This window comes from Canis lupus, chromosome 16, assembly GCF_003254725.2.
Source record: "Canis lupus dingo isolate Sandy chromosome 16, ASM325472v2, whole genome shotgun sequence".
Classification (NCBI taxonomy): domain Eukaryota; kingdom Metazoa; phylum Chordata; class Mammalia; order Carnivora; family Canidae; genus Canis; species Canis lupus.
Genome location: NC_064258.1, coordinates 1583059 through 1608639, shown reverse-complemented (window position 1 = coordinate 1608639; position 25581 = coordinate 1583059). Strand labels below are relative to the sequence as shown.

Here is a 25581-nt window from a genome sequence, read left to right as displayed (position 1 = left end):
TTAATTTGCGCACATAATGTAAATTGCTACGGTCAGCAAATTTCCTTGGGTCAATTTCCTTGACCTTGGGTCACGGAAATAACGGTAGCTGCATCCAGAGGTGCCCCGGCATCCCGGGTGTTCAAAGTGCCGCGAACAGTGAGGATCGATGATCTCCTCAAAGTGTCAGGGCCAGATCCTCGGCAGGGTGGCTGGAGGGCGATATTCAGAGAGCAAGCACATGCTCAGTGTTACACTTTAAATTGATGCAGACATTTTCGATTGCGAAAAGAAAGTTTTTCCTAAGTAACATAGGAAACCACCCAGCTAACCTTCTGGAGGATATCAGATAATCATGGTAGGTGGTTGTGTAAGAGCTATCTTCTCAGAAACGTGAGCACATATGAAATACAAACAAGTAGCCGTTGCGGAGATTTACTATAGTGATCAACATTTTAATTACTTTCTGTTTTCTTAGATGTACAGGACTATTGCGATGAATATTCGCTCCATGTACAAACAAAGCAGTATTTTTAGCCTGGTATTTGCATTTGGTGGCAGAAAACTCCCACAAGGGTACGAATAACCACGAGTCATGTGCTGATTAATCTGAGACTTCTCGAGTCACGCGTTAATTAAAGGAATTAATATGATCTTTGCTGGTAACGCTACACATTTGTCACATGGCATGCAGAGAACGACTTATTGGATGGTCAGATTTCAAACAAATCTCCAACCCTGCAAATACGGAGAGGATTTTTTCGAATCACTGCTGATGGTGACTCAATAAAAACCAAGGGCCTAAATATGAAAACAAGCTCCTACCAGAAAATCGCTAGACCAGTCTACACATGTGTGATGATTGACGAATAACTCGAGTGTGCAAAGAAGTGTTCTCCACATAAGAGAAAGGAGGACCACAATGGAAGGTGTGTGACACAGGCCGAGTGCATCCTCAGCTGGCCCCGGCCCCCAGGCCCCCCGGCCCCCGGCCCCCCAGCCCCGAAAGGGGCTTGCACACACTGCGGGCCCACTGCTCCGTATTCCTGCCAATGCCCTGCACTCTGGACATGCAGCCTTACCTCAGCAGCCACGGACTATCTATCAAGTGGGTTAAATTGCTTCATGTTTTCGAGGCGTCTTATAAAGCATTCTCAGGAAAATGTTTCGCTCCGTCATTCCTGATCTTTTAGAAACGGTGCCCCAGTAAGTGTTAATATTGATGAAAACCACACAATCTCGGTCATTTACCGCCGACTGACACACACAGGCCCAAGGTAACACAACACAGCTTCCCTGGTTCTTAGAACGTATACATATGACCAAAGTCGAAACACTGAACTTTCTTTTTTCAGAAGAAGCTCCTACATTTTCCTGGTTAAGACTGATCCATTGCTTAAACTCTGCCCTTTATTTTTATTTTTAAAATTTTTTTTAAATAATAAATTTACTTTATATTGGTTTTCAATTTGCCAAAATACAGAATACCACCCAGTGCTCATCCCATCAAGTGGCCCCCTCAGTGCCCGTCACCCATAAACTCTGCCCTTTAAACATCTCTGATAAAATCGAAGATGTCAAAGAAACCACATAAGACATTTCAGAAAATCAATTTGAAAGGTGTTAATCTGTATATGGGAAATATTTGTCTGCCCCAAAGGAAGCTGTCTGCCCCAAAGGAAGCTGTATCCTTCCTTCCTTAACAAAACAAAGTGAATTTTGTCGTGTTCGGTTCTACAAAAAGAGAAGCCTCACAGCCCTATTCTGAATGTGTTGGCAGGTCTTCTCTTGTAGGGAGTCGAAGGGTGCAAGTCTCCTCTTCTAGAAGTGGGCAGGCAGCAGCGCACTTACAAGCCACAGGCCAGAAGAAGAGGACTATTTCCACAACAGGCAAAACTGCCAGGAGGAACAAGCCACGACAACTGCGGTGCATATTAAAGCCTTACAGTGGCTCCACAAGACCAAGGGAGCACCGAGAGCTCCCATTCATGCAGCTTAGCTCGAGATTTGGGGAAAGCATTTGACTATGGGGTTTGGAGGACGGAGCATGAACAGTACTTTCATAAGACTTTTGCAGGTGGGAAAACTGGGCTGTGCTCACGTAGCTATCACCCATAAAGACCACGAAAGCCTCAAATTTTATTTTAAAAAAATGGATTCTCACCTCCATTCCTTATTTTTCATGCCTGAATTATAGATGTCATGATACCATGAGATGCTTTAGGATGCCTACGCATTGCAAAGTAAAAACTTCTACCAGCAGCTGGCTGACTGCTAACCGTAGGTCAGAACATGGGCTACTGTATTTATCACTAATCCTGATATGACAATTTACTATAAACTTAATTATTAAAGCTCTCCTAGGGGCAGTCCCAGTGGCACAGCGGTTTAGCGCCGCCTGCAGCCCGGGGTGTGATCCTGGAGACCCAGGATCAAGCCCCATGTCGGGCTTCCTGCATGGAGCCTGCTTCTCCCTCTGCCTGTGTCTCTGCCTCTCTTCGCTCTCTCTGAACGAATAAATAAATAAATAAATATTAAAAAAAAAAATAAAGCTCTCCTAAAACATCAAGAGTATGACACCACGTGTTTACATCAAAACCAGCAGACATAAAAAGATGAAATCGGAGTATATTAAGTATTACTCCCTTTTCCCCACTGGATAATCACTACTTGATATTTCAAACACTCAGAATATTTCTCAATGTTTCCTGTCAAAGTATTGTTAATGAAAGGAAAGAGGGAACGAGTTACAGAACTTTAGAACTGAGCTGATGAAAAGAAAATTAGACATTTCTTTGAAATCTCACATTTTTGTAACTGGCTACATAAAATATGGGTTCACTTTAATATAAAAATGACAATCTTCTCCATTCCTCATGTATACACAGGAAAGCAACTACCACGTTTGGTGGAAACATGAAGGGGAAGACGGGTCAGAGGGAACGAGAGAGGGATGCCTTTAGCACCAGCTCTTAGGCTGAAACAAGGAAAATAATCACTTAGGAAAGATTTACACATAGCATTGTTTTCACAGTAAACACTTAGAAATATCATAAATTAAAGTAGCGTGAAATCGCAGTATCATGATGCGGATAAACAACAGAGTGTGAGGTCATTAAATTATAATGTAAATCTGTTATCTATAAAATATATGCAATGATGTCTATGATATATGGAGGAGACAGAGCATGCTGCAAAACATCACGATCAACAGATTCTCATTTATACAAAATCCTATATGTACATTTCTAAATCTGCACGAGAACACATGACCAATGAGAGACATCAGCAAGAGCTAACAGGAGCTGTCTCTGAGTGACGAGATCTGCAATTCCGTTTACTTTTTGCACTTCTATATACTGATTGCATTTTTAACGATCATTTATCTGAAAAGTTCTTTCCAAAGTAAAAGGTCTTATTTTTTGAAGAGATTCTGACATGAAACGAGAAAGAAAAAACAAAGGGCTTTATTTTTAAAGAAGAAAAACAACTTCTAGCAAGGTCCTGTGCTGGTCTACTACCCTGAAGGGACTGTGCACTTTGAAGACTTTGGGAAATGTTCACTGTGCCTATACAGTAGTCCCATGCTCATTCTGTCATTTCTGCAGTGAGTAGCACCATATAAGAGGTAGCGAGGGCAGCCGGTGGCTCAGCGTTTTAGCGCCGCCTGCAGCCCAGGGCGTGATCCTGGAGACCCTGGATCGAGTCCCAGGTCGGGCTGTCTGCATGGAGCCTGCTTCTCCCTCTGCCTGTGTCTCTGCCCCTCCCTCTCTCTCTCTCTCTGTCTCTATGAATAAATAAATAAAAATCTTAAAAAAAAATAAAAGAGGTGTCAAGAAGAAGTGAAAGGTACTCCACCCTCTGGTACAGAATGTGTTTTCATGTGAGGCTCAGGGACCAGTAGTGGGTTACTCTCAACTACACTGCTCTCAATGACATCAAGCACAAACCCACTAAGAGACATAGGCGTGCCTCTGCTGTTATGACATTTTGGTCAAAATGGCAAAGTGCATCTTAATTACAGTTCCGATAGGTATGTACTTATAGGTGTCATATATTCAACGACCTTTCCGGGTCAGGATATAACTGAGTACACTTAGGAAATGTAAAGTTAACAAATTAAAGCTCTGACAGATGATAGGACAGAAAATTCTATCCAGAGTTTCACCGATACCATGAAATTATCATTTTGATAGCCCACATTTGTGATGCTCTAAATATATGCACAGTGTAAAGTAGTCAATCTGGATTTCTACAAAAGGACACTGAGCACAAAATGGAAACATAAAGACAGTTTTATGAAATGAATCTCATAAACTATCGACCGAAGAACAGTATATGTTTAAACTAAACAGTCTTTGACTACATGATCATTTATCATATTCAAGATAAAAATAGTTTTAAAAATAGTTGATAATTGATGATTAAGACAAAATTCGTATAACACTAGCATTATTCTTTCCAAGTATTCCAAGCAGAAATTCTTATAGGACACAACCAAAAGTATGGGCTATTTACTTGCTGTTATTTTAATAAAAGAACAAAGAAAATAAGACCTCACAAAATGTTGAAATAGCTATCTACAGACACTGTAAATTTTTAGGAAGACACTCTGAAACATCAATATGATTGCAAACACACACGCATGCGCATATTCTGGTACGATGAACTTGAAAATTAACAAGCTATGTTGGAGTTACAAATAATGGTCCTAATTAATTAGTCTTTTCCCGAAGTAGTAAACAGAAATACTACCTCAGAGTTTTCTGATCAGTGACAAAGTCATTAATAAATGAAATCAAAATGGCTAGCAATCAATAAAAAACTGAATTTGTGAGGGAAACATTTACTGCTACGCTAGGCTTCCATTCGGTATAGGCAACAGATTCATTTTAGTATGTAAAATGCTCGGGGTTGAAGAATGCTTTCGACAAGAAATGATAAAGATTTTCCCCTATCACAGTAACAAAAACATATATTCATGTTGTTTTTTTTTTAACTGCTCATCTTCCTAAAAAAATTAAGAAATGATGAAGGCCATAAGATGGCTAGGAAAACATAAATTGTAAGAAGCAAGAGGTTCATTTCTCTTAAACAAAAGTCCCAGAAAGCAGGCAAGAAAAAAAGACAAAAAGACCTCAACAATTGGAGAAGTTGGGGAAGGAGGGGAAAATCTGAAAGCAAGCAAGATGAAAATAATGAAAATACCAGCTGACATATAACAGGGATAGAATGCAGTCTAATCCCCAGACTCCTGAGCAAGGACGTATGCAAAATTAGCACGGGAACACAAAACTACAACAGAAAGACGGGACGCGTAGCATCGGGACCAAGTACCAAACAAAGCATATCGAATTCGGAACTTGCTCATCAAACTGGATTAATTCTCCCTTTTGGCAAAATGCGTTTTGATTTCAGGTTACGTCACAGGAATATTTTTATGGAATGACTTAAAAAATGTAGAGAAAGACTCTGATTCCTCTGACTCCCCTTAGTGAAACAAAATCTTCGAATGCTGCTAAAGTTAATTAAACGCCACGAGGGATCGATGAAATGAGGGATTCAATACAGACTGTGACATTCTGGGCCAAAACTGAAGTGTCATCAAAAAGTAATGGTTTTGGTAAACCCTGGCTAACAAACGAGAAAGGACATCAAACACAAAGACTTTTTTTGTCAAGAATGCTAACACTGGCGAGAGAGAACCTCAAAGTGACATACATACATACATACCGACAACTGAGTATGTATATTCAGTGTAAAGATTCACCAGAAGCAGGTGTCCATGCCTCTGTGGACAAAACAAAACAAAACTTTGGTTAACAGATCAACACTACATATTAAAATCCAGACACTATAAATTTTGGCACAGAGGCTGAAGCACACATTACATGAGAACACTGTTGCTGTCTCTATCTGGTGAAATACAAAGGAGTGTGAACCTCATAAATGCAATTTTGGGTATCAAAGTCCAACTGACTCTTTGTAATGTGCTCTGGCTTTGCAATTCTCAACATAGCAGGTGATAACCTGATAGAGAAGCGAATACTACCGTGACTTCGGTTAGCTGCATGTGAGTTGTTTAAATATCAAAAGGTGAAGTACGACAAATTAGGAATAAAACACAAATTTATGGAAAGGGTGCTTCAAGAATGAAATCTGGATGAAACTCAAAAGCAGGAATCCTCCCAAGTGATCCTTCGCTACAAAATTGATTCACATTAGTGGAAGGCTTTGCTATGCCCAGTGCTGGGAATGTTTTTGTCCTGTCGGAAACACTTCACGCAAAATACCGAATTTCCGTATTTTACCGTTATGTCCCGTTGTTTTGCTCAGAAAGAGCATCAAACCTCTGTGCTAAACTTAAAATGAATTACAATTTTGCTGGAGGTTTAATTGCTAAGTAATTTGTTTGAACAGTTTAAACCACTTACAATTTTAGTCAACATAAAAATTTGTGGGCAATCTTACGGGAAAACTCATAAAACCACAGCTAAATCCCTAGGGATCAAAGTGTTATAGACTGAATTAACTAACAAATGATCATTATGATTGGATGTCAACTGCATTCCTAGATTTTAATTCATTTGCATATGTAAGAAAAAATAGAAAACCATTAGGCCGAGTAAAGAACTAAATATTGCTTTTAAAGCAGCAACACTATGTAAATCTAAACAGAAATTCCAAACGTCCTGTCATTCTTCTGGGAGTTCAGAGCAAAAGTCGTTCTTAGGTGAAAACGGAATTAAGGTTGAGAGCCCACAAGACTCCCTGACGGTGCTTCCTAAGTTAGAAAATGAGCCCATAGATAGGAGATCATAAAGACGCTTTTCTTCCAACAGAGACGGCTTCCTTACTACTCACCCAGTTCCTGAACTCTGTCATGAGCTAGTGAACCCCTAGAACAAAGCTGAGAACAAAACCTGGGTTTCGGCACGACTCCACAGTTGAACTCAGAACCAGATTAAAACCAGGGCTTACGAGAGCTTTCCCGCTGTCACCTTCACCCGTGGGTCATCCCTAATCCCACCCCAGACCAGCGACAAGACAGCAAGCTCCCATCCTTGCAGGAGTGCGCCGTGGAAGCATCACAAGCCAGAGACAGAGGGGTTGTGTCCCTCAGAGTGAAGCTACAGGAAATGGTGTCCTTCTTTTCATTTTGTCGTTCTTAAGGAACTTTCATAAAACAGCTCTGAATCATGCAGTCTCCTTTAAAAATGTTCTCCTCATAAGGAAAACAGAAGAAAAATCAACCACCAAAGGTCACACTTGAAAACGCAGAACTTCAGAACTTGCGGAAGAAACACCTGTAAGACCTCTTTCCTTATACCATTTCATGGAAAGTTTCTCATGAGAAATTTACATACTGGTTTGTGTTTTATGAATTAGACTTGAATAAAAAGAGAGACTTCTGCCATGAAACTTAAAGGGTAAGAAAATCTTCGTGTGCATGCCACTCCCAGCATCATGAGTCATGTTTTTCCCACGCAGGCTGTTCCAGAGTCTCACCTTGATCCCCCCTACTGGTCCTTACAGATGCGCTAACGTGGATTACCACTGCAGTGGTGTATCAGTCCTCCTCCGATATCCGCAGAAAACTAAAGACCGAGGAGGGTCCTCAAACTCCCATGCCCGACCTGGTGAAAATGGCATTTAAAGTCCTTAACACCTGAGAGGAAGTGGCTGAACTTAAGAGGCAGGCCAGACTCCAGCAGAAGGTCCAACTCCAGACCCAAGCCTCGGTGGCAGCCCTGCGGCTGGCGGGCTCCGCGAGCTCGCAGAAAGGGGGAACCGACCGAACCCCGCCTGGGGCCTGCTTCAGATGCGGCACCGAGGGACAATGGGCCCGTCAATGTCCCAATCCCAAGGAGCCAACGCGGCAATGCCCTCAATGTCCAACGATGGGCCACTGGAAATTCACCTGCCCGGGTCTCGGGGGATCCTCGGCGCCTCCACACAGAGGAAACTCTGAGCCGGGAAGTCCAGCCTTTCAACTACTCGGACTGGACGATGACTGACGGGGCCCAGACTCGGACACCCCCTAACCCAGGCCAAGCCCAGGGTCCTGCTCCAGGGAGCGGGGAAGCCCATCTCTTTCCTGTTGGACACGGGGGCGACCGACTCCATTGTGCCTTCCTACTCGGGGCCAGCTTCCCCTCCCCAGTAGCGGTGATGGGAACTGATGGCACCTCCTCTATTCCACGGACCGCCCCACTCCTCTCTTGCAGCCTAGATGGGTTCTCCTCCTCACACTCCTTCCTTAGAATCCCTTCCTGCCCAGCTCCTCTTCCTCGAAAATCCTGACATCTATCTATCAGCTTCTCCTAGGCTAAGTCCTGCTACCCTCCTACCTCCCCCTCTACTTCCTTTGTACTTAAGAGTCATTAGGCGCGCACACACACACACACACAAAGAGTCATTAGGCACCATGACAACCCACTGGTTAGTTCTCAACATTTTGCAATTCAGATCACTAGTCAGCTTTCTTCCTGGTCTTCAGACCTGCTTCAATACAACAGGTAAGTATAAAAACAACTTTCATCAGTGAAAAATCCCATAGGAGTTCAGTATTGTTGCACTCTAATGGATACATGGAAGCAAATGTGTATTTCTAGAAACCAATGAACTTATGACTATAAAAGATACAGCACCTATAAATTGAAGAGCTTATTCCTCAAAAATAGAGCTGATAAAAAGAGTCAGTGCATACATACAAAAAAGCCTTAAATAATAAGGGAGGAAAATAAGTAGAACATGTTAAAAAGATGGCCAAATGAGAGAGGCATCCTGCCTCTCAGGATGGTTTCCTTATCTTTTACTGCATTTTATAAATGTCATAAAATAATGATGATTTTTTTATTGGAGTTCAGTTTGCCAACATATAGCATAACACCCATCCCATCAAGTGCCCCCCTCAATGATCGTCACCCAGTCACCCCACACCCCCACCCCACCTCCTTTTCTTCCACCCCTTGTTCGTTTTCCAGAGTGAGGAGTCTCTCACGTTCTGTCTCCCTTTCTGATATTTCCCACTCATTTTTTCTCCTTTCCCCTTTCTTCCTTTTCACTATTTTTATATGCCCCAAATGAATGAGACATTACAATGTTTGTCCTTCTCCAAATGACTTACTTCACTCAGCGTCATACCCTCCAGTTCCAAATGAGGACTATTTTAAAGGAGAAAAAACCACTCTTTTTATTTTTTATTTTTTTTTTTTAAATTTTTATTTATTTATGATAGTCACACAGAGAGAGTGAGAGAGGCAGAGACACAGGCAGAGGGAGAAGCAGGCTCCATGCAAGGAGCCCGACGTGGGACTCGATCCCAGGTCTCCAGGACCACACCCTGGGCCAAAGGCAGGCACTAAACCGCTGTGCCACCCAGGGATCCCAAAACCACTCTTTTTAAATTAAGAGTATCACACTGGGAGAATCCTTTCAATGACTGGGAAAAAAATACGGTCACACAATACACTTTGCGGACAGCAGACATATACAATGCATGTTGTCAACTTTCTCCATCATTAACCACATGACAAAGCTCTTTTAAAACTACAAGGGGAGGCTACAGAAGGAGTTGCTTCCACCTGTATTCCTGATTGCAGTTTCTTCATGTTTGTCAAGACAGAAAGAAGCATTATTTTCCTTTTCTTTCTTTTAAGTCTTTAGTTTAAAAAAAAAAAAAAAAGGCAAACCTATAGGATTTTCAACTTTTGGTGACAGTCATGGAAATCTGGAGACTCATGAGTTCTAAGACTAGGGTTTCTGAACTGAAATTAAGAATTCAAGGATTACAGTTAAAGTCTCAGAGCGAAAGACATGAGGCCAAGTATTTTTCAACGAAAGCCCAAAGAGAAAAACAGAGGCTGACGACAGAGAAGAGCTGTGACATAAACCACAGATGATGTCGGAATTGTGATTTCTGTTAAATCTTGTCATGTATGCATGGATGTACGTACAGATACACACACATAGATCTCCAACAGTTCTTGTTCCTTAACGGTTATGGCTCAAGGTTTGGTGGGGGCACCATCATTGTCTTGGCATATTTTGCTTACTTTTTGCTATGAAAGGACATAGAAAATTAAGTATGAAGATGATTTACAGATTTCAACTATAAAAGAAAATATCAGTTTTTTAGTCCATAAAATCGAGACACCTACTGATAAAGCATCCTAGGAGGATCATCACTAGAAAAGTCCAATGGGACACACGGAAAACCTTCACCTTAACTACTTCCAAAGACAAAATTATTTTCACACTTTCTAGAGGTATTCAATATTTAATGTTGACGCCTGATGGAAAGGTCTGAAGTACTACAAACGCTCAGACATTGTAGAAAAGGATGTGTACTGCCACGTCTACCATCAATTCTATCTAAATAAGTGCTATTTTATGGTGTTAGTTATTACTGTATATAAAACTATTGAAGACCAAGATTTTTTGGACATATTCTTACAGTTTCCCCAAATGTGTAAGATGGAAATAGGACTTTTTTGAGCATTCATTTTTTTTCCCTCCTGATTCACTAGCACCTCTCAAAAATAAGCTCTAGGGAATCATGAAGTCCACTCGATAATTTCCTACTAAACACCCTAAATTACGTATAAGACCGCCATGTTGATATAGATCTACTCAGATTGTCAAGGAATTATTTAACTTAGATTATGAGCGCTACATTTCCCAGTGCTTCCAGTCTGGGACCTCATTTCTAAGTGTGTGAGTTGGTTCTCCTGTTTCCATAATAACCAATTTAACAATCAGCTTGGCAGTCAACTACTTTAGAGTTACTTTCATTAATGTTAGCTCTCATCTCATTAATACATGAATCGACGGACATTGTGGGACTACTTATTTTTCTAATATACTCGTAAAAGGGCTCTGAATTCAAGGTAACAAACCTTCTCGAAGAATTAGCTCAGGCTCTTTTGTTTAAACTCAATCTTGGGGATCCCTGGGTGGCGCAGCGGTTTGGTGCCTGCCTTTGGCCCAGGGCGTGATCCTGGAGACCCGGGATCGAATCCCATGTCGGGCTGCCAGTGCATGGAGCCTGCTTCTCCCTCTGCCTGTGTCTCTGCCTCTCCCTCTCTCTCTCTCTCTCTCTCTCTGTGACCATCATAAATAAATAAAAAATTAAAAAAAAAATAAATTCAATCTTTTCCTTGTAGAAGCTCAATGTATAGTTTAGAATTTTCTTCCAATACTTTAGGACTCACTTAAACTTCTAGTCCTAATACGACGATTTCCTTTTGTTGCTGCAGGGACCTAGAAATGCAACAAAGTTATGAGCCAGAAGTTTTTCAGTTTTTGAATGTCAGTAAAAACCAAAAAAAAAGGAAACAATTAAGAAATTCCAGGAAGTAAATTGGAATACAAAGTGGTCTTCATTTCACAGGACTCCCTCTATTGTTAATCCTCACGAGAATGAACACAGAAAGGAAGCTACTCCCTTACTGTATAATGAAAATCGTGATTTTTGGAATGCTTTTTCCAAATCAAAAAGCTCTCGAAACTAGTTCTTTCTCTCTCCTCTTTCCTGGTTTTGAGTAAAAGACCCTTCTTAGTAGATGATCTGGTACATAACGAGCACTGCTGGTTGGCTGCACACATACGTACAACAGCATGAACCCAACAAGTAGAACCAAACGTCACTCTCCTTTCATGGCGTTTGTCGTTTCTAATGGCTGAGTAATATTCCATTGTAAGCTGTAAGACCACAGCTTCTTTTGTTGTTGTTGTTGTTTTCTCAACTTTATAGAGGTGGTGGGGGGAGTCAGGGAAGGAAGAGGTGTGGACTTGAAGGTTTTTGATTTTTTAATGCAAAATAATTTATTTTGTGTTTGATACCAGATGAGACGATAAGGGTGATGGTGCTCATGCCCATATGCCGGCTCCAGGTGAAGTGCTCTAGGCTTCGGGCTCACTCTGCTACCTAAGAAGGTCTTTCTCAGCTTCAGCTCTACACAATGCTTGTGACTCAGCGCCTTGCAGGTTTGGGCATTATGTAAACGTTCACAGACTTGCTGAAGGGGATGGTGCCCTCGATGCTGGTTTCCACCTGGGGGGACACTTTGCCACCTTCAATCCAGGGGGATTTTGGAATGCGGGAATTGGAGTTGTAGGCCAGTAGCAGCCTCACTTCCACCTGGCATGGTTCTGTCCAGGCAGTATGGGAGAGGTACACCTGAGTGAAAAGCCGGTGGCGCCCTGGGTGGGCCAGGATTCTGCAAGTCTGCCAGCTTAGGATGAATCATCTGAGCCTGGCCATCTGGATAGAAGACCTGGACCTTCACAGCACTCTCAGGGTCCTGCACATGTTCCAGGGTCGCATCGACATCCAGGGTCACAACCAATCCAGATGTAAACCGCAAAGGGTTGTCTGACTCGCCTGCTGGCTCAATGATGGTGGCTGAAGTGTGTGGATCTGCTCTGGAAGGGGGAGGTGCAAGGAGGTACTCTGCCTCAGCATGGTCTGTAGAATTTTGACCACTTCCACAGGCTTGGATGTCATGAGTCGGGACATAAGGTCAAGAAGTTTGTCCACAAAGCTGTCCTGTAGGTGGGGGCAAATCAGCAATAAAACACCTCTGAAAGAAGTCCACTTCCTGTAAAAAGTTTTCACACATCCCAAATAAGGGGTCAACTCCTCGAGTAGTCCGTGCTGTTACTATAAGTTGCAAAGCTTTGGCCTGCAGCCTCATGTGATGTATAATCACCACCTGTTTCTTCTCCACACAACTGTACATGAACTCCATTTTGTAGGTCTCTTCCATGATCTGTTTTGCTGCTGCGGAGGCCAAGTCACTCTGCTTCAAATATAAAGGGGCAGCCACATTACACAGCTTTCCCTGCAAGGCCTTGATGAGAAGAAGCTGACACCGAAGATAGGTAGCCGAGAAGTCAGCAACTTCTCCAAGTCTTTGCAGATCCTGGATGGTGAACTCCAGCAGCTTCTGGGTTCCCTGAGGGGCCCGGTGCTCTGAAGACTGTACACCCTTTCAGGGCTCTGCTGCAGGAACTGATGGGACGGGTCCTCATGGGGCGCAATACCGGGAGAAACGGCCGATGACACTAGTTTTCTACCTGATAACTTTGAGGCAAGAACAAGATGAGAAAGACTGTCTCGGAGGTAGGCATAATGCCTGAAGGTATGATCTGAGAACAGTGCTGGCATTGTTGGACAGGTTGTAGCAGCATTAAAAATAAGAACCAAAACTGCAATGTAAGCTGGGTCATCCATATCTGGTTCAGCTGTGTCAAAAAATGGATGGGTGCTCAGGAGCTTTGGCACCAAGGGAAGCACCAGGGTTCGATGCCGACTTCCCAGAAACTTCAAGCACTTCCATATAGAGTCCCTATCAGTAGGGTACTTGGTTAAATTTTTCAGCAGCTCCGCCAGTGCGAGATGAATCCCTTCTTTAGTTGAAACATTAGTACAGCATAAAAGTTCGTGAAGAGCCAGCCTCTCGAATATCTCTGGACGAATCCTCTAACACAGCCAGGACACTGCTGATCCTCTCGGAGAGTGATATTATTAGAAATTTTTCTCATACTGTGTATGGACTGCAGACATACTTCCTCAATTTCATCATTAAACATGTCAACCGGGAAATCAGGGCGGCACTTCTCCGCAAAAGAAGGTGAAGATTGGGCCAGCATGCAGAGAGCCTCCACAGCAGCAATGCGGACCTCATACATCTCATCTTCCAATCCAGGAACAAAGGCTCCACAAGCTCCTGACTCAATCAAGTTCACAGCTCCTGTATCTATTTCGTCTTTGGGAGCATCACCTCCCCACTTTCTGCCACTGGAAAACTCTCCTGACCTGTAAAGTTCCTTGGCACGTGCATGTGTAGTGCGTTTTCTCCTGAGATCTGACATGAGCTTCTTGTCGAGCGTCTGCTCCAAGATGTGAAAACTGACTTGTTCCATTGAGCCCAATAGCTTTGCAGCCTGACTCGAACCACCCAGGAGCCATCACTGACCATGGGACAAATTTTTCCAAATGCATCATCAACTAAGCAAATTTCTTCATTAGAAGAAGGAATGGGGACAGTGCTTTCAGGATAGAGCTGACTGACAGCCCAGATAAGTTGGACTGCAGCGCTGCGCACTTGTTCATAGTCATCAGGCAACAATTTACAGGCCTGATTATAAATTGCTTGGTGTAATTTCAGTCCTCTTTCATGAAGCTGCAACATGGCTTTTATAGCCGCTGTTCTGACACGTGGGTCTTGGTCACTGAAGTAATCCCCTATAATCTGGACATCTCTGACAGCTAGGCCTTCTCCATCTTTTGTGACACTTGTCTCCAAAGAGCCAAGATTGACAAGTAATTGCAGGCACTTATTTCTTACACCAGGAGACATATCTGTGAGGTGCTTGCAGGCTACATCAACTAATCCCATCTGGATAGCTTGATTCTCTGGGAGTTTGGTGCCAATTGCAAGCAAGGTGTCCAACAGTTGAGCAAGGACTTGATGAGACTTTTCATTCTGCAGGATGTTAATGGCATCATCCATAATGCAGTCTGGTGAAAATCCTGCAGTCTTTGATAATAAACCCAACAATGATGCAATTTTCAGTCTCACAGATGGATCATTCTCCTTGTAACAATGTTCCAAGAGAATCCTGACTACTACTTCCACACTTTCTGCTTCAACAGGCTTTCTGGCAAACTGGAGTAGATACTGCAAAGCATCCGCTGGGGAGGGAGCTTTACACCGATCTACGTGGAGTGCTGCAGATTTACTTGGTTTTGTCAATTGCAGTTTCTTGGTTGCAATTTCCTCCTGTTGTTGCTGGACCACCTTAGTGAATTCCTCGTACACTCGTTTCTTTAGGTGAGCCGCCATGACTGCCCGCCACACCACAGCTTCTTGACCCATCATCTTTCGATGGACACCGAGGCTCCTTCCACAGTTTGCCTATTGTGGACATTGCTGCTATAAACATTGGGGTGCAGCTGTCCCGGCTATTATGCTGAGTGAAAACAGTCAATCGGAAAAGGACATTATATGGTCTCATTCATTTGGGAAATATAAAAATTAGGGAAAGGGAATAAAGGCAAAGCAGAGAAAATGAGTGAAAGTATCAGTGAGGGTGACAAAACAGGAGACACCTAACTCTGGGAAACAAACAAGGGGTAGTGGAAGGGGAAGTGGGTGGAAGGGGTGGGGTGACTGGGTGATGGGCAATGAGGGGGACTCTTGGCGGGATGAGCACTGGGTGTTGCGCTATATGTGGACAAAGTGAACTCCAATAAAAAATTAAAAATTAAAAAAAAAAGAAAACGGGCCCTTTATGTAAAATAAGCAAACATTTAACTGATGTATTCAGTAGGTCCAATAAATGGAAATGTATGACACTAAAAAAATAAAAAAATAAAAAAAAAAATAAAACACCAGGTAAATCTTCAGGATTCTAAAGAATGTCATTGTTTTTCAAAAGATATCCGAATGATATAAACAGGAACACCACAAGTACAGAAGGAAAAGCTGCTGGAGGCACCGATATGAACAATTTCCCTACTACATTAAATGCCATAGACCATTATGAGAAAGATTTAAATGCATCAGTAAATAAGAATCTTTGTCTTGGACACAGTTATTTTTTTAACATAAGCAAATAGGCAATAATGTATTTCAAATGTGAAAAAGTACCTGTACCCACAGCCACCCTGGAGGAAGACCACGCCAAGGGGCCTGCTATCAGGATCCCCCACATGACGGAGCAGCCACCTGCCTCAGTGGAGTACCGATTTCGGGCACTGAGCAACATTCTAAATGAAATCAAGAGCCCGCCAGAGCTACTACACTGGGGCGAGCTGAAGCTTATGGGCCTGAGCAGTTCGAGCCGGGCATGGCAGTTGGTGCTGAGTGCTTGGCCCGAGCCGAGATGCCAGCTGCTGAGGCCAAGCCAATTTACATGGCAGTCACACCTCTGATTCACTGTCCCGACCTGGAGGAGCCACCTGCACACTTGGCTACCCTGCAAGAAGAGCTCCCCCGGGCACCCACTATCAATGTCCCCGGCATGCCATGCCAAAGGGGTCACCTGCCTCAGTGCAGCAACCAGCTTCGGTCCCTGAGCAACATCATGAACCACGTCAGTAGCCCACCCCAGCTCCGAAGGTGGGGCCTGATGAAGCTTCTGGGCCTGAGGTGATCGAGCTGGGCAGGGCTGTCAGTGCTGAGTGCTTGGCCAGAGCGCAGATGCCAGCTGCTGAGGCCAAGCCAATGCACGAGGTGGTCACGCCTCTGATTCACTCTCTCGACAAGGAGGACCCACCTGCAATCTTGGCCACCCTTGTGGTACATCATGTCCCCGTGCATGCTACACAGGGTCCACCACATGCCGGAGCAGCCACCCAGCTCAGTGGAGCAACTAGTGTCTGCCCCTGTGCAATATCCTGAACCACCTCAACAACCGGCCCCAGCTCCTACCTCGGGGCCTGCTAAAGCTTCAGAGCCAGAGGTGATCGAGCTGGTCACGGCTCGAGCCGAGAAGCCAGCTGCTGAGACCAAACCAATGCACGTGGTGGTAACACCTCTGACTCACTGTTCCGACATGCAAGAGCTACGTGTACCCATGGCCACCCTGGAGGAAGAGCACACCCAGGTGCATGCTATTGGGTTCCCGCACATGCCGGAGCAGCCACCTGCCTCAGTGGAGCGAACGACTCTGGCCACTGAGCTACATCCTGAACCAAATCAAGAGCCCGCCACAGAGACTACAGTGAGGCCAGCTGAAGCTTCTGGAGATGGAATACTTCCAAACTCGTTCTATGAGGCCAGCATCACCTGAAGTCCAGAAGCAGACAAAGACCCCACCCCACCAAAAAGGAGAGTTATAGACCGATGTCCCCGATGAACACGGATGCAAACGTTCTCAACGAGATACGAGCCAATATGATCCAATGGTACATTGAGAAGTTACTCACCGTGACCAGGTGGCATTTATCCCCGGGACGCAAGGCTGGTTCAACACTCAGCAAACACTCTGTGTGACTGATCAGATCTGCAAGAGAAAAAACAAGAACCAGATGATCCTCTCAATAGATGCAGAGAAAGCATTTGACAAAATACGGCATCCATTCCTGATCCAAATGCTTCAGAGTATAGGGATAGAGGGAACGTTCCTCAGCATCTTCAAAGCCATCTACGAAAAGCCCACAGCAAATTATCATTCCCAAGGGGCAAACGCTGGGAGCCTTTCCCCGAAGAAGATCAGGAACGAGACAGGGATGTCCACTCTCACCACTGCTATTCAACATAACACTAGACATCGTAGCTTCAGGAATCAGGCAACAAAAAGAAACAGAAGGCATTCAAATCAGCCTAGAAGAAGTCAAACTCTCCCTCTTCGCAGATGACATGATACCGTACACCTAGAAAACCCAAAAGACTCCACCCCAAGACTGCTAGAACTCATACAGCAAATTCGGCAGTGTGGCAGGGTACAAAATCAATGCCTAGAAATCAGTGGCCTTTCTAGACGCTAACGATGAGACTGAAGAAAGAGAAATTAAGGAGTTAACTCCATTTACGATGGCACCCAAAAGCATGCACTACCTAGGGATAAACCTAACCAAAGAGGTAAAGGATCTCTACCCAAAAAACGACAGAACATGTCTGAAAGAGACTGAGGAAGACACAAAGAGATGGCAAACTATTCCATGCTCATGGATCCGAAGAATGAATATTGGGAAAATGTCCACGTGACCCAGGGCAATTTACACAATTAACAGAATCCCTATCAAAATACCACGGACTCTCCTCAGAGAGCTAGGAACAGATCATCTGAAGATTTGTGTGGAATCAGAAAGGACCCCAAATGGCCTACGGGAATAGTAGCCAAGAAGACCACAGCAGGGGGGTAGCACAATGCCGGATTTCAGGTTGCGCTGCAAAGCTGTGCTCAGCAAGACAGTGTGGTACAGGCACAAAAACAGACACATCCATCAATGGAACAGAAGAGGAATCCAGAAGTGGACCCTCAACTTGACAATCAAGACCATATATTCGATCAAGCAGGAGAGACCATCCACTGGAAAAAAGACAAGTCTCTTCCATAAATGCCTCAGGGAACTCCAGACAGCCACATGCAGAGGAGTGAACCTGGACCACTGTCTCACACCAGACACAAAGATAAACTCAAAATTGATGAAAGATGTAAATGTGAGACGAGATTCCGTCAAAACCCTGGGGGAGAACACAGGCAACGCCCTTCCCGAACTTGGCCACAGCAACTTCTTGCAAGATACACCCATGAAGGCCAGAGAAACAAAAGCAGAGATGAACTATTGGGACTTCACCAGGATGAGAAGCTTCCGCACAGCCAAAGAGACACTCAACAAAACCGACGGACAACCTCCAGAATGGGAGCAGCTACGTGCAAATGACCCGTCGGATAAAGGGTCAGCATCCAAGATCTCTAAAGAACCTATTCAACTCCACAGCAGAGAAACCAACCATCCAATCCGGAAATGTGCAAAAGACACCAATGGCAACGGCACAGAGCAAGACGTAGAGGTGGCCGACAAGCCCATGAGAAAGTGCGCCACATCACTGTATTTCCATCAGGGAAATACAGATCAAAACCACAAGGAGATCCCACCTCACAGCGGTGAGAATGGGCAACATTGTCCGGACAGGAAACAAGTGTTGGAGAGGATGTGCAGAAAGGGGAACGCTCGCTTTCAAAATGCAAAACTTTCAGAGGTAGCCGTACTCACCGGATAGGGACCAGGGCGGGGGGCGGGCTCCCGGCCAGGCTGGGGCACTTAGGGAGGGACCTGAGAGCGGGGAGGGGGGAGCGGGGCGGGGGGCTGAAGAAGAGCCAGGGCCTTGGGGGGGCTCCTGGGGCCCAGCAGCCCAGGCCCTCAAGCCACCGCCCCAAGGCCCTGCCCTGACGGTGGACAGTGCCTGCACCCTAACCCCTCTGAGCGCACGCGCAGGGGCTCCGCGGCACCCTCCCTGGGCCCCGGGGCAGGGGCCCCGCACCCTCCCTGAGCCGCCCCGAGGAGACCTGGCCTGACCCGGAGGAGGCCCCGCCGCCACCCCCCCTCCGAGAACAGGTCCCACCACTCCTCCCCCGCGCAGCCCTCTGCCCGGCACCCTGGCGGCCCAAAGGGTGTCCGCCGGGCTCGCCACGGGGGCGCCTCCGTGCGGCCCCCGAGGCCCGCTGTCCCCCACGCGGTCCCTCCCAGGCACCCGCCGCGCCACACGCGAGGGCCAGATGCCTCTTGCACAGCCACCCCGGGGCCCCTCACGCCTCCCGGGGCCACGCCGACCTGCGCTCCGGGGGCCGAGGCCTGCAGAGCCGCTGCCGGGAGCCCGCAGCGCTGGGAACCGCGGGCCTGGAGCGGCGGCGCGGCCCCGCAACCTCCTGCCACAGCCATGGTGGGTCGGGTCGGGTCGGGTCGGGTTGGGTCAGGGTCGGGGTCGCCGCCTCTGCGCCCAGCTCCTCCCGCGGCCACGCCCTGGCCCCCTTTGGGTCCGCTTGGCGTCAGGCGCCGGATAGGCTCCGGCCACGCCCCCCCCCCACAGAGGCCCGCCCTCCGCGGAGCCTAGAGGAGACCGGAGACCGCCTCTGCCTCCGCCCCGCCTCCGCCCGCTAGTCTGGTTGGGGCCCTGGGGCGCGAGGCCTTGCCCCCACCCCCCTCACCCCCACCTCCCGCCGGCTCAGTCCCGAGGGACTCCTGCTCAGGGAGGCACGAAGCCTCTCTCGGGCTCTGTGTCTCCCTCCGTGTCTCTTGCTCCCTGCAAAAATAGTTCATTTTGTTTTTAAATCCTGGTATTCCCTTAAAATTGAAACACCAGATAGTTATAAATTTTCAATATCTGCTAGGTAAATGAGCTATTACTCAATGTAGTTTATTACCGTAACAGTTTTCAAATTTCATGGCTGAAAGGAATGCTTTTCAGCCCATTTTCCAGAACTTAAAAGTTTCTAGAGAAGTCTGATAAACTATGTGTTATTAGAGCCATCTAACAGCTTACCCAGGCTTATTTTCACCACCAGCTAAGTAAAATGTCTGTTCTAAAGGTGAATATACTTAATACATTACATAAAGATGATTTTTTTTTATAATATCACAAATGTAAATGTACCTGTTTTGGATCTGATTTCCTGTGAATCTTATGTATTTTGTTTTTTCCATCAGTTTGGTGATTAGTGTATCTATGATCACTTTCTGATTCTGAAAAGCTTCTTCTATAAAATGGTACCTGGAAAGACAAGTAAACAAGCTAATTATTTCAAGCTAATATATCTAAAATGAAGAAAAGCCCCAAAATAGAAACTATTTAAGATATCATTAAAAACAAATAATAATCTTAAAAAACCCTCAAATATATCCCTAGAAGGCAGGTTTTTCATGCTTTCCAAATTATCCCTAAGAAAGAGGGAGTCTTTATGATATATTATTCATGGATACTCTAAATTAATTTGGAAATTTTGGAAAGATAAACATCATGCATGGTTTTAGCATCTTAGGTCACTTGGCCAACCTGGCAAAAAGTAATCACAGATCTATCTAAGCAGATTTATTTATTATTTTACAATTTCATAACTAGGAAACAATGCATTTTTTTTTAATTTTTTTTAAGATTTTATTTATTCATGAGAGACAGAGAGGCAGAGGGAGAAGCAGGCTCCATGCAGGGAGCCTGATGTGGGACTTGATCCTAGAACCCTGGGATCATGACCTGAGAAAGGCAGAGGTTCAACCACTGAGCCACCCAGGTGCCCCTGTAAACATATATTTTAAAGATCACTTTTAAACATCAGGTAGTTGTGCCATCATAGAGGTCACAAATATATGCCTTTGGGAAAAATGGGAAGAGTTAAAAAAAAAAAAACTAAAAACAAAAAAACAAAACAACCTCTTGATGTTATTATGCCTTAAATGCAGTAAGCTTTAAGCAACATAAAATATAGCACTTTAAAAAATTTAACTTGGAAGTGAACATGATAACCCCTGACAAACCATGTAAATAACTCAAGAGTAGCTCCAGGGAAATAGTAATGTAGAAGATAACCAGTTTTATTAATTTTTCATAAAATTCATTACAGTACTTTACATAATGTGGTTTAAAAGTGCAAGGTCACTTAAATCACTAAATAGGGATGCCAGCATTAGAAAAAAAAGGGGAACACAGTTAATTATTCTGTTGGATTTCCTTTGTATATAATGCACTCTTCGGGACTGTGGTACAGTGTAACATTAAATGAAATGGTCAGAATTGTCACTCTTATCTTGTTCCTAAACTCCATCTAAAGACTTTGCATAGCTAAAAACCCTTATTTCTCACATACTCTATAGGACACCAGGTCAAACTATTAGTTCTGTGGAAAAAAATAACAGCAACAGAAACATGACTTTGGACATTTGGGATCACATAAAACGAATAATTGTACACTGAATTTTTACACTATCATCTGGTGGTTTTGGCACTAGGGGGGACATGGTTTTAATTTTTTTGGTATAGCCACTTGCTGTCAGAGCTTCTCGGGTCATTTCTCACATTTTTGCTCCAGAAATCTGTTCACTTGGTTAATATATTAATATACTAAGACTAAACTTGCTTACTTTTCTGTTAAAAATTTGCAACATCACTTTTCTAAAATCCTAGCCTTCTTAAAAACACTAGCTTCCTTACTAAGCTTAACAGCTTTCTATCATCTAATACTTACTTTGTATTCTGTTTATCCCCTTCCCTGACACTTAAAGATTTCAGAGACTCTCTCTATTGCAGGTCCTTAAAATTTCATGTGTTTGAGGTTGATGAGCTTCTTAATAAAAAGATGCTTTAGAGAGGATCCTTTGCCTGTTCCCCAGGAGATACTATGTGGCCTAAATTCAAGACCAAACCTGATGGACTTGTTTATTCTTTTTTATTCAAATGTAATTAACGTAGTGTTATATTAGTTTCAGGTGTACAATTTTATGATCCAACAATTCTATACATCACTCAGTGCTTGATACAGTTAAGTGCAGTCACTTCTCTTTTTTCAATAAAAAGTATTTGCTAAATCATTCTCCTTCAAGGCCTAGAAATATGACCAACTCAGTGGTGATGAGTACCCTTGGCACCCATACTGTGGTCTCCAGATAGATAGCATTTCCAGCTAAAAGGAATCAAAGCCCCTAATATCTTGTGAAAAGAGAAAGGAAGGGAGACAGCAGTGACTAACTGCAATTGTATCAGAATGACTCAGGAATCAATGTGAGGCTCCTTTTGCCAAGATGGCACAATTTGAGCATCAATAAGAACAACTACTACAACACATTTTGGGTTAAAAATCCATTAATTCATAATAACACACACTCACACACACCCACTTGTTAGTCAACCTCTGCAGAATGCTAAGAAACTAGGTTACTACTCTAAAAATCAGCAAATAAAGGAAAAATAAATCAAGTGTCTAATCTACCTTTCCTTTATAACCAAAGAATAAATGAAGGAAACCTTTGGTTTCTCTTCCAGTTAAGAAAAACAGGGGAAATAACAGAATGAGAATGGCACAATTTTCCAAGTGCCTAATATAATATGGGATCATGGCAGTGATAATTAATGGCCACTGACATCAGAAAAAAGAAAGAGAACCCAACTCCTATGCCTCCTGATTGAAGTACACTCAGACATATGGATGAAAGTATTTTTTTAAAAATATTTTATTTATTTATTCATGAAAGACACAGGTAGAGAGAGAGGCAAAGACACAGGCAGAGGGAGAAGCAGGCTCCACGCAGGGAGCCTGACGTGGGACTCGATCCTGGGTCTCCAGGATCACATCCTAGGCTGAAGGTGGCACTAAACCGCTGAGCCACCAGGGCTGCCCAGATGAAAGTATTCTTATACCACCAACCCCTCACCCAATGGAACCTGAAACTAAATCAGTCTCTACATTCTTATTGCCAGTGTACATAAGTGACTTCATGAAGATGGTCAGCAAAATGCAGAATAAGGCTAACTTTACAAGACTAAGACCCAGTTTATCTAACAAATAGGTTAAAAGGGAGGAAAAAGAAAACCAATAAAGTGAAAAGGTAATTTGAGATTAATTAAAATACAGGGTTGAGACGTCAATTGTGTAGACCTTATTGGATCCTTACAAACCACTGTTTTAAAAAAAGAAACCACAACAATTAGATAGGTTATCACTGGATGTTTGATATATTAAGGAATTACTGTAATTTTATTTACATATGAAATTAATGTGGTTATGTTTATAAAACTTATTTTCCCATAGAAAATGACTTATGGGTTAGAGGATATAATGTCTGGGAATAACTTCAACAAAATATAATGTGTGGTGTGGTCAGGGGGAGGATGCTATCAGGTTAAACATAAAACAAGAATTGATGACTACTAAACTAGGTAACCTGTACATGGGAGTCAAGTGAAACTGTCCCTCTCCTGGTAATGCTTAAAATTATCTGTAACAAAAAGGTTTTAAACTTCTTCAGCTACAAACTTTCCTTAGAGCTCCAGTTTGACCATGGATGACATTACCTTAGTCTTACAGGCAAACTCAATCATATTCAAAACCAATTCTCTAACCACTTCTCTGCCCGCTTTCTCTCTGTGAAAAGCACCACCATCCTAGTAATGGGGTTCCTCTCACTTCCACATCCAATCAGGTATATCAAGCCCTGTATGGACTTCTTCCCTTCCTTTCCTTATTGCCACCAGACTAGTTCAGATCTCTCTATCTTTTGCCTAGTGCTTCCTTCATCCCACATTATCATCTCTCCCATCTTCATGGGATATTCCCATGAATATTCCCATGATATTCCCATGAATAATCCCAAAATATTCCTCCAAGTACCCTATTCCTGAACCAGGTTTAACACACTCCCCCTCGCTTATCTATAGCAAACATGTCAATTTGGACTTTGTCTCTAGTTTAATGGATCATAACTTCTTCCTATTATGTTTCTGTGACAAAAACAGAGTAACTAAACTTACCAAAACTAATATTATAGAGAGGCATAAAGCAGCCTCTTAAATTTGTCCTTCAGATTAGAATCCCTTCTATTCTCTGGGGTATCTGGGTGGCTTAGCAGTTGAGCATCTGCCTTCAGCTCAGGGCGTGCGTGATCCCGGGGTCCTGAGATCAAGTCCCAATTCAGGCTCCCTGCATGGAGCCTGAAGTTCCCTGCTTCTCCCTCTGCCTGTGTCTCTGCTTCTCTCTCTCTCTCTATCTCTCATGAATTAATGAATAAAGTCTTAAAAAAAAAAAAAAGAATATCTTCAATTCTCATCTTATCACCATCAATTCATATTGGATAATAACTACTCTGTTGATTATACTACTTTACTTTTGAATTTCCTGGACTGAGCATTCACATGCATTACTACAGTTCATCTGATAAAGTGATGTAACTAACAAAGTTTATCTAGTATAATCACATATGAAGCAAAGTGACATGACAATCTGGAAGACAAAAAAGAAAAATCACTGGTATTCACAGGGGAACTTTCAGAGGTCTTAAGTACTTCACACTGTAGCTGACATAATTACATTTTCATTCTTTAAAGCTGGTTTCACAACAATTAGAACGTTTATTCCCTGCACCAAGCCCTGTTTAAAATATTACATAATTATTGACAGACATAATGGTCAATGTCAAACACCTTTTATTTTTTTTTTAATTTTTATTTATTTATGATAGTCACAGAGAGAGAAAGAGAGAGAGGCAGAGACATAGGCAGAGGGAGAAGCAGGCTCCGTGCACCGGGAGCCTGATGTGGGATTCAATCCCGGGTCTCCAGGATCGCGCCCTGGGCCAAAGGCAGGCGCCAAACCGCTGCGCCACCCAGGGATCCCAAACACCTTTTATTTTAGAGTCTGTCAGGAGTTTAGGACGTCTCAATAGAAGGAGGCAAAACATTTAAGACTTAATTAATACGCTTACCTGATTACACTTTTCTACTGTACTGCTGGGAACCTCAGTAGTGTCCTTCACAAAAAAGTTATCTATGATGTGTCTCTCTGCACATTCTTGGCCGCAAACTGGACATCGAATGACTCCAACTGGGAAAAACAAAATTGCGTTCAAAGTTTTTTTGGTTTGCACAGCATAACGATTTCATTGTTTGTATATAACTGTAAAATGATCATGGCAGTAAGTTAACATCTGCCACCATGCAGTTACAAAAGTTTTTTCCTGTGATAAGAATTTTAAAGATTCACTCTTCTAGCTACTTTTTAAAAAAATTTACATTCAATTTGCCAACATATAGCGTAACACCAGTGCTTATCACATCACATGCCCTCCTTAATGCCTGTGACCCAGTTACCGCATCCCCCCACCCACTTTCCCTTCAGCAAACTTGTTTCCCAGAGTTGAGTCTCTCATGGTTTGTCTTCCTCTATTTTTCCCCCATTCAGTTTCCCTTCCTTCCTTTACAGTCCCTTGCACTATTTCTTTTATTTCACACATAAGTCAAAACATGTGATAACTGTCTTTCTCCAGTTGACTTATTTCACTCAGCATAACACCCTCCAGTTCCTTCCACGTCAATGTAAATGGTATTTATCCTTTCTGATGGCTGAGTAATATTCCATTGTACATATACACCACATCTT

General features: G+C 43.5%; 1 protein-coding gene and 1 pseudogene across 1 annotated transcript in view; both read right to left on the bottom strand.

The window, feature by feature from the left end:
• The window catches only part of LOC112650948 (transcription intermediary factor 1-alpha-like), a 117304-nt gene that overhangs the window by 58341 nt on the left and 33382 nt on the right, over positions 1 to 25581 (bottom strand). Inside the window, exons 2-5 of the mRNA XM_035699506.2 lie at positions 24908 to 25026; positions 20094 to 20210; positions 16922 to 16998; positions 5713 to 5770 (exon numbers count right to left, since the gene is read on the bottom strand). Of these exons, the coding sequence (XP_035555399.1) occupies positions 16993 to 16998; positions 20094 to 20210; positions 24908 to 25026 (242 nt within the window). The 3' untranslated portion in view covers positions 5713 to 5770; positions 16922 to 16992. The remainder of the gene's footprint in view (positions 1 to 5712; positions 5771 to 16921; positions 16999 to 20093; positions 20211 to 24907; positions 25027 to 25581) is intronic.
• Positions 11082 to 14838, bottom strand: LOC112651003 (integrator complex subunit 4-like; annotated as a pseudogene).